The 9,121-nt window shown below is 44.3% G+C and overlaps 1 protein-coding gene across 1 annotated transcript; it reads left to right on the top strand.

Annotated features, from left to right (window-relative positions):
* The first annotated feature begins 732 nt into the window (after positions 1–732).
* On the top strand, positions 733–8,225 carry cfap300 (cilia and flagella associated protein 300). The gene is made up of 7 exons (XM_021617326.2): positions 733–876; positions 1,084–1,165; positions 1,262–1,331; positions 5,744–5,901; positions 6,020–6,183; positions 7,337–7,403; positions 7,924–8,225. The coding sequence occupies exons 1-7, from the start codon at positions 782–784 to the stop codon at positions 8,053–8,055; spliced, it is 768 nt and encodes a 255-aa protein (XP_021473001.1). The 5' UTR covers positions 733–781; the 3' UTR covers positions 8,056–8,225.
* The last annotated feature ends 896 nt before the right edge of the window (positions 8,226–9,121 follow it).

The following is a 9,121-nucleotide window of genomic DNA, read 5'->3' as shown; positions in this document are numbered from 1 at the left end:
TGGCCATGGGCGGGGTTGGGCACCCTTTTCCGGGGGTCAGGCCCCCCTTTCTGGGTCAGCCTCAGCCCTCTCTGGCCCTCTCCCCATCTCTCCCCTCTCCCCATATCACTGGGGTAGGAAGCTGGCTGGCTGTAGTTGCACCTCCTGGTACCCCCCCCCCCCCCCCCCCCCCCTTCAGCCCACACAGTAACTGGGTTAGAGAGTTAATGTCACCTGTAATTGCACACTGGACAGGTGTAATGAACACATGTAACAATGACCATAACAAGCGTTCTAATCACCTGTAAATACACACTGGACAGGTGTAATGAATATATGTAAAAATGGCCATAACAGGCATTCTAATCACCTGTAAATGCACACTGGACAGGTGTAATGAACGCTTGTAAAAATGGCCATAACAAGTGTTCTAATCACCTGTAAATGCACACTGGACAGGTTTAATGAATATATGTAAAAAGGCCCATAACAAGCGTTCTAATCACCTGTAAATACACACTGGACAGGTTTAATGAATATATGTAAAAATGACCATAACAAGCGTTCTAATCACCTGTAAATGCACACTGGACAGGTGTAATGAACACATGTAAAAATTACTTTTGACTCCTGAAAAAAGCTTGTGAAAAATGTTAATTACAAGTGTTAAGACGAATTCACTGTAGGACGATCTGAACATTTTGGCTTTCCATAGCGCCAGAGAATTTACGAACGCGCCTTTTGGTTGAGCGGGGTTCCGTCGCCATGGTGACCAATAGACATCAACAACCCGACGGTCGACATGGCATCTGAGACTAAGTTTTCCTTCAACCTCCTCCCAACCAAGACATTTTCCTTCCTTCAGGACAAAAGCACACTACAACTACTCATGAAATGGTTACGTTATAGATCTTATGGTTTTGTGTCATTTATTTGTCTATGTTTATAGCTATTTAGCTATAGTTATCAACATCATCCTAGCTAGCTACTGTTACTAACGTTAGCCGACCAGCTATGTAGACAAGACAAACTAGCTAGGTATATCAGTGTGTCAGTTCTCTAGTGAAACCAGCTAATGGATTTGTGTGTGTGTGTGTGTGTCAGGTCCATGCTAGGGCGCATCTCAGCCCAGGCCTTCAGCTTTGACCAGAACTTCTACCCATACAACAGCCACGACTTTACTCTGGTGAGTTAACACACACACACACGTTTGTTTCCAGGCACTGCACTTTGTAAAGGGCCAATAGTAATGTCTCTGTGTGTGTGTGTGTGTGTGTGTCAGAGTTTCTTCAGAGACCCCTGTGTGCTGACCAACCTCAGGAAGATGGAGGCTGGAGCCTGGGTTACTCTGGGTATGTCATGTCACCTCTATCACCTCTACCCAGTTAGCAATCCAAAGGCCTTCGTCCCTCCAGAGTGGTTGCACGCTGTGCAATAGATTTTTTTGCCAATTGCCTCATTCATGGGGTGATATGACACTTTGTCAAGCAGCAGCCTTGCTCCTGCCAGTCACGTGCCGTTTTCCTCACGCAGCCTACCGTCCCTCTCCCAACCCGCTACACTACAGCTGCCAATCGGAGGCAAGATGCTTTTTCAGCGTCAAGCCAGTGGCGTGCATACTCCCTGTCACCACTTATTTGGATCTATTTGTATTATTTAAGATACATTGGATGCCATGTTCATTTGAAAAACAGTTGGGGATTTCCTATAAGTATTTATACATACTGGAAATTAGTGTGTGTGTGTGTGTGTGTGTGTGTGTGTGTGTGTGTGTAAAATATCAGATAGTGAGGGCCAGTCCTAGATCAACAGGTGACAAAAAATAAATAGTCAAATTAAATGTTTTATTGACAGGCTTCTCACACAGTAAAATGGCAACAAAAGTGACATAGTAAAGGAATCAAAGTGACATTGTAATTGTAATCAAATAAAAACAGAATACTAAATCAAGTACAGAAACATGCAGATCAAAGAAAATAAGTTAACTTAGCCTATAGGCATCTATACTGAACAAAAATATAAACTCAACATGACAATTTCAACAATTTCATGAGTTATAGTTCATATAAGGAAATAGGTCAATTGAAATCAATTAATTAGGCCCTAATCTATGGAAAATGGCTACCCAGACTATTGCTGATGCTTTGCCTGTTTGATGGCTCGTCAGAGGTCGTAGTGTAATTTCTTATAATTGTCCGGGTGAATGTCCCGCTCCTTGAAAGCGGCAGCTCTAATCGATTGGTCAGTGCGGATGCTGCCTGCAATCCATGGCTTCTGGTTGGGGTATGTACGTACGGTTGTTGTGGAGACAATGTTGTCGATTAACTTATTAATGAAGGAGACTGATGTAAATATTATCGGATGAATTCTGGAACATATTCCAGTCTGTGCTAGCAAAACAGTCCTGTAGCTTAGCAACCGCTTCATCGGACCACTTCCGGTACATCCTGTTTGAGTTTTTGCTTGTAATCAGGAATCAGGAGGATAGCGTTATGGTCTGATTTGCCAAAGGGAAGGCGAGGGAGGGCCTTGTATGCGTTTCTGTGTGCGTAGTAAAGGTGATCTAGAGTTAATGGCAAAGAAGGGGGCCGAGTGATAAATGGCAGATACAGTGCCTTGCGAAAGTATTCGGCCCCCTTGAACTTTGCGACCTTTGCCACCTTTCAGGCTTCAAACATAAAGATATAAAACTGTATTTTTTTGTGAAGAATCAACAACAAGTGGGACACAATCATGAAGTGGAAAAACATTTATTGGATATTTCAAACTTTTTTAACAAATCAAAAACTGAAAAATTGGGCGTGCAAAATTATTCAGCCCCCTTTAGTTAATACTTTGTAGCGCCACATTTTGCTGCGATTACAGCTGTAAGTCGCTTGGGTTTTGTCTCTATCAGTTTTGCACATCGAGAGACTGACATTTTTTCCCATTCCTCCTTGCAAAACAGCTCGAGCTCAGTGAGGTTGGATGGAGAGCATTTGTGAACAGCAGTTTTCAGTTCTTTCCACAGATTCTCGATTGGATTCAGGTCTGGACTTTGACTTGGCCATTCTAACACCTGGATATGTTTATTTTTGAACCATTCCATTGTAGATTTTGCTTTATGTTTCGGATCATTGTCTTGTTGGAAGACAAATCTCCGTCCCAGTCTCAGGTCTTTTGCAGACTCCATCAGGTTTTCTTCCAGAATGGTCCTGTATTTGGCTCCATCCATCTTCCCATCAATTTTAACCATCTTCCCTGTCCCTGCTGAAGAAAAGCAGGCCCAAACCATGATGCTGCCACCACCATGTTTGACAGTGGGGATGGTGTGTTCAGCTGTGTTGCTTTTACGCCAAACATAACGTTTTGCATTGTTGCCAAAAAGTTCAATTTTGGTTTCATCTGACCAGAGCACCTTCTTCCACATGTTTGGTGTGTCTCCCAAGTGGCTTGTGGCAAACTTTAAACAACACTTTTTATGGATATCTTTAAGAAATGGCTTTCTTCTTGCCACTCTTCCATAAAGGCCAGATTTGTGCAATATACGACTGATTGTTGTCCTATGGACAGAGTCTCCCACCTCAGCTGTAGATCTCTGCAGTTCATCCAGAGTGATCATGGGCCTCTTGGCTGCATCTCTGATCAGTCTTCTCCTTGTATGAGCTGAAAGTTTAGAGGGACGGCCAGGTCTTGGTAGATTTGCAGTGGTCTGATACTCCTTCCATTTCAATATTATCGCTTGCACAGTGCTCCTTGGGATGTTTAAAGCTTGGGAAATCTTTTTGTATCCAAATCCGGCTTTAAACTTCTTCACAACAGTATCTCGTACCTGCCTGGTGTGTTCCTTGTTCTTCATGATGCTCTCTGCGCTTTTAACGGACCTCTGAGACTATCACAGTGCAGGTGCATTTATACGGAGACTTGATTACACACAGGTGGATTGTATTTATCATCATTAGTCATTTAGGTCAACATTGGATCATTCAGAGATCCTCACTGAACTTATGGAGACAGTTTGCTGCACTGAAAGTAAAGGGGCTGAATAATTTTGCACGGACAATTTTTCAGTTTTTGATTTGTTAAAAAAGTTTGAAATATCCAGTAAATGTCGTTCCACTTCATGATTGTGTCCCACTTGTTGTTGATTCTTCACAAAAAAATACAGTTTTATATCTTTATGTTTGAAGCCTGAAATGTGGCAAAAGGTCGCAAAGTTCAAGGGGGGCGAATACTTTCGCAAGGCACTGTATTTGAGGGCAGAACTAATACACAGGCTCTGACCTCTCACTAAGGGATGGCCAGATGGTGAACTACAAAGCACAAAATGGCCACCCCTACAAGAACTTGATGATGCATAGAAAAACTAGCAAGTTGTACATCCTCGTTCAGCCACGGCTCCAAGAAACAGAGGATATTACAGTTTTTCAGGTGTCGTTGATGAGATAGTCTGGAACGGAGCTCACCCAGTTTGTTCTCCAGTGACTGCACATTTTCCAACAAAACAGTGGTGTGGTAGATGGACGTAGTCTTGTCTTGTCGCGGCCCTTCTTGCCTCTTTGGAGTCCGGGGTAAGCCGATCCCAAAATAGTCGACCGCCAAAAACGACAATACCCAGAAGCAAAGGGAATGCTAGCAAGGTGGGGCTGACCCACATATTACGGGTCAAGCCACACCAGGAAGAGAGAGAGAGCAAGGAGCTGTGGACCTGTGAACCATTGAGAAAGAGGAAGTGATAATATATCTGATGGATTTACCGTGTATGACCTGGACTGTTTGGACTTACCAGTTGGCGGTTTTGGACCCTGATCTACCGAGAACCCGATTTGTGTACCGAACCCTGCTGTCCTTGACCACGCCTGCGGCCTGGGGGGGTCTAGAAACAAACATTCGGGCACTGTCCTGTTCGAAAGAGCTCTCTCTGGTGTGATCTTGTTGTCGGCCTTCCGCTTAATTCGTTTACAAACTCTCCTAACCCTGAAGAGAATCGTCACATGTTTTTTCGCTTCCAGTTGCACAGGTTACATGCTGGTAAAAATGAGGTAAAACAGATTTCAGTGTTCTGCAATAAAATCACTGGCCATGAGAAATGCTGCATCTGAATGTGCATTTCCTTGTTTGCTTTTGGCCCTGTACAGCTCATTGAGTCCTGTCTTAGTGCCAGCATCGGTTCTTGGTAGTAAATAGACCACTATGAAAAATATATCTGAACTCTCTAGGTAAATAGTATGGTCTGCAGCTTATCATGAGGTATTGTAACTCAGACAAGCAAAATCTTGAGACTTTCTTAACATTAGCTATTGTTAACAAAGACACACCCCTCCCTTTCTAGCCTTTACCCGAGTCTGCCGTCTGATCTTGATGATGCATAGAAAAACTAGCAAGTTGTACATCCTCGTTCAGCCACGGCTCCAAGAAACAGAGGATATTACAGTTTTTCAGGTGTCGTTGATGAGATAGTCTGGAACGGAGCTCACCCAGTTTGTTCTCCAGTGACTGCACATTTTCCAACAAAACAGTGGTGTGGTAGATGGACGTAGTCTTGTCTTGTCGCGGCCCTTCTTGCCTCTTTGGAGTCCGGGGTAAGCCGAATGGCCAGAGCTGCCAACTTATTGAGGCAGAAATCTTCATCTAAATTGAGGTTAGTGATAGCTGTTCTGATGTCCAGAAGCTGTTTTCAGTCATAGGTAATGATGGCAGAGAAAAAAAATAAATAGCAGAATTGGTCAGGAGCCCGTAAGAGGGCAGGTATCTTCCATCAGTACAGTGTGTGTGTGTGTTCCAGAGGGTGAGGTGGTGTGTGTACAGGCAGAGGTAGTGCCGTGCAGTAAGGTCAGTATGGAGATGTTTGACCCTCTCTACTCCAGTGGAATCATCACATCCTCTGGACACATCACCAAATGTTTCCATGACACACACCCTGACTACGACCTACTGAGACAGGTAACATATGCACACAATACACACACACCTTCACAAACACACACACATTAACACTATTTATGCAACTTAATAGTCTTTATGCTCCTATTATGCTATCATAGTGTGTGTGTGTGTGTAGATGCTGCAGGAGGATGGCAGTGAGGAGTATGGAGTGATGGAGAGAAGAGAGTTCCTGTTCCTAGTGTTTAAACACATGACTCTGGGAGGAGAGCTGTGTCAGTATGAAGATACCATCAACCCCTACATAGACACCACCAGAACCATTTATAGGGATCTGGTCAGGTATACAGACACCGTACACCACACCATACTCACACCATACACTACAACATACACCCCAACATACACCACACATTCACCATGCACCACACATACCATACACCCACACCATACACCACACTGTACACCACACCATGCCACACACCATACACCTCACCGTACACCACTCCGTACACCATGCCATACACCACACCGTACATCACACCGTACTCAAACACTGTACACCACACCATACACCGTACACCATACCACACACACCGTACACCACACTGTACACCATACCATACACCCACACCATACACCCACAACGTACAACACAATGTACTCACACACCGTGCACCACACATACACCATACACCCACACCGTACACCACACCACACCATACTCACACACCGTACACCACACCACACCATACACCACACATACACCATACCATACTCACACACCGTACACCACGCCGTACACCACACATACACCCACACCATACACCACACCATACACCCACACATCATACACCACACCATACTCACACACTGTACACCACACCATATACCACACCATACTCCCCATACACACCACACCATACACACCATACCGTATACCATACACCACAGCATAAACACACCACACTGTATACCAATATACCACAACATACACCGTACACCACACCATACACCACACATACACCGTACACATGCACCATACACCATACCGTAAGCACACACCATACACTACACACACACACCATACCGTATACCATACACCACAGCATAAATACACACCATACCGTATACCATCCACCATGCCATACACCACACCATACACACACCACACTGTATACCAATATACCACACCATACACACCACAACGTATACCATACACCATTCCATACACCACACCATACACACACCACACCATAAACATACACCACACACACACCATACCATACACCCACACACACACCATACCATAAACATACACCGTACAGCACACATACACACACTCACACACACACCATATAAACACACAAACACACCATACACCCACACCCTAAACACACACCATACACACATATACACTGCACTATGCACACACACACACCACACCATACACCCCTGCACTAGTAGATGGTGTCTGTGATGCTTTGTGTTCCAGTGTTCAGAAGAATCCAGAGAGCAAGGAGATCAGTGTGGTTTCCACTGTCATCAAAGTCTCTGCTTTGGTAACATTATATTATTATTACTGCTATTGAAATATAATTGTTATCAAACACCATTGTAAATGCAACCTATATTTATGTTGATTTATTTTCCCTTTTGTACTTTAACTATTTGCACATCATTACAACACTGGGGAGGCAGGTAGCCTAGTGGTTAGAGCATTGGACTAGTAACTGAAAGGTTGGAAGATCAAATCCCCGAGCTGACAAGGTACAAATCTGTCGTTCTGCCCCTGAACAGGCAGTTAACCCACTGTTCCTAGGCCGTCATTGAAAATAAGAATTTGTTCTTAACTGACTTGCCTAGTAAAATAATAAATATAGACATATAACACATTTGAAATGTTTTGTGTAATGAGTGTGTGTTTTTATTGTTTTATTGTTTATTTCCCTTTTGTTCATTTCACTTGCTTTGGCAATGTAAACATATGTTTCCCATGCCAATAAAGCCCCTTAAATTGAAATTATATTGAAATTGAGAGAGAGAGACTCTCAGCTGTATCTTATCCTGTGTTCTCTTCAGGATGCATCCGGTGTGTGTTACCCAGCCAGAGAAGAAGAGGATCAGTCATTCTCCTACCTCATAGTGAACCCCTTCAGAAGACATGTCTATGTGTTCTACCACTGTTATGGAGTAGGCGCCTTCACACTGTAACATACAGACACACCATTCCAATGTTTTGGACAATCTGGTAGGGGGAGTGAATGAGTTCCTACTTCAGGGAGAATGAGGAGAAGCTGAGTTGGTCTATTGTCTCAGTAAGTGGCCTGCTAGGATGGACTGTTCCGTCTACAACTGCCTTCGGACTGTTCCGTCTGCAGCTACTGTCTGACTGTTCCGTCTACAACTACAGTCGGACTGTTCCGTCTACAACTACTGTCTGACTGTTCCGTCCACAACTACTGTCTGACTGTTCCGTCCACAACTACTGTCTGACTGTTCCGTCTACAACTACTGTCTGACTGTTCCGTCTACAGCTACTGTCTGACTGTTCCGTCTACAACTACTGTCTGACTGTTCCGTCTACAACTACTGTCTGACTGTTCCGTCTACAACTACTGACTGACTGTTCCGTCTACATCCGTTTACAACTACTGTCTGACTGTTCCGTCTACAACTACTGACTGACTGTTCCGTCTACAACTACTGTCTGACTGTTCCGTCTACATCCGTTTACAACTACTGTCTGACTGTTCCGTCTACAACTACTGACTGACTGTTCCGTCTACAACTACTGACTGACTGTTCCGTCTACAACTACTGACTGACTGTTCCGTCTACAACTACTGTCTGACTGTTCCGTCTACAACTACTGTCTGACTGTTCCGTCTACAGCTACAGTCGGACTGTTCCGTCTACAGCTACTGTCGGACTTCCGTCTACAGCTACTGTCGGACTGTTCCGTCTACAGCTGCTGTCGGACTGTTCCGTCTACAGCTACTGTCTGACTGTTCCGTCTACAACTACTGTCTGACTGTTCCGTCTACAACTACTGTCTGACTGTTCCGTCTACAACTACTGACTGACTGTTCCGTCTACAACTACTGTCTGACTGTTCCGTCTACAACTACTGTCTGACTGTTCCGTCTACAACTACTGTCTGACTGTTCCGTCTACAACTACTGTCGGACTGTTCCGTTGACAACTACTGTCTGACTGTACCGTCTACAGCTACTGTCGGACTGTTGCATCTACAGCTACTCTCTGACTGTTCCGTCTA

Source organism: Oncorhynchus mykiss, chromosome 10, assembly GCF_013265735.2.
Source record: "Oncorhynchus mykiss isolate Arlee chromosome 10, USDA_OmykA_1.1, whole genome shotgun sequence".
NCBI lineage: Eukaryota > Metazoa > Chordata > Actinopteri > Salmoniformes > Salmonidae > Oncorhynchus > Oncorhynchus mykiss.
This window is presented reverse-complemented; position numbering and strand designations above follow the sequence as displayed.

Coding starts and splice junctions, on each gene's coding strand:
- cfap300 (XM_021617326.2), top strand. CDS start 782: ATGGCATCTGAGACTAAGTTTTCCTTCAACCTCCTCCCAACCAAGACA. Junction 1,332..5,743: donor TGGAGCCTGGGTTACTCTGG/GTATGTCATGTC, acceptor TGTGTGTTCCAG/AGGGTGAGGTGGTGTGTGTA. Junction 7,404..7,923: donor TCATCAAAGTCTCTGCTTTG/GTAACATTATAT, acceptor TGTTCTCTTCAG/GATGCATCCGGTGTGTGTTA.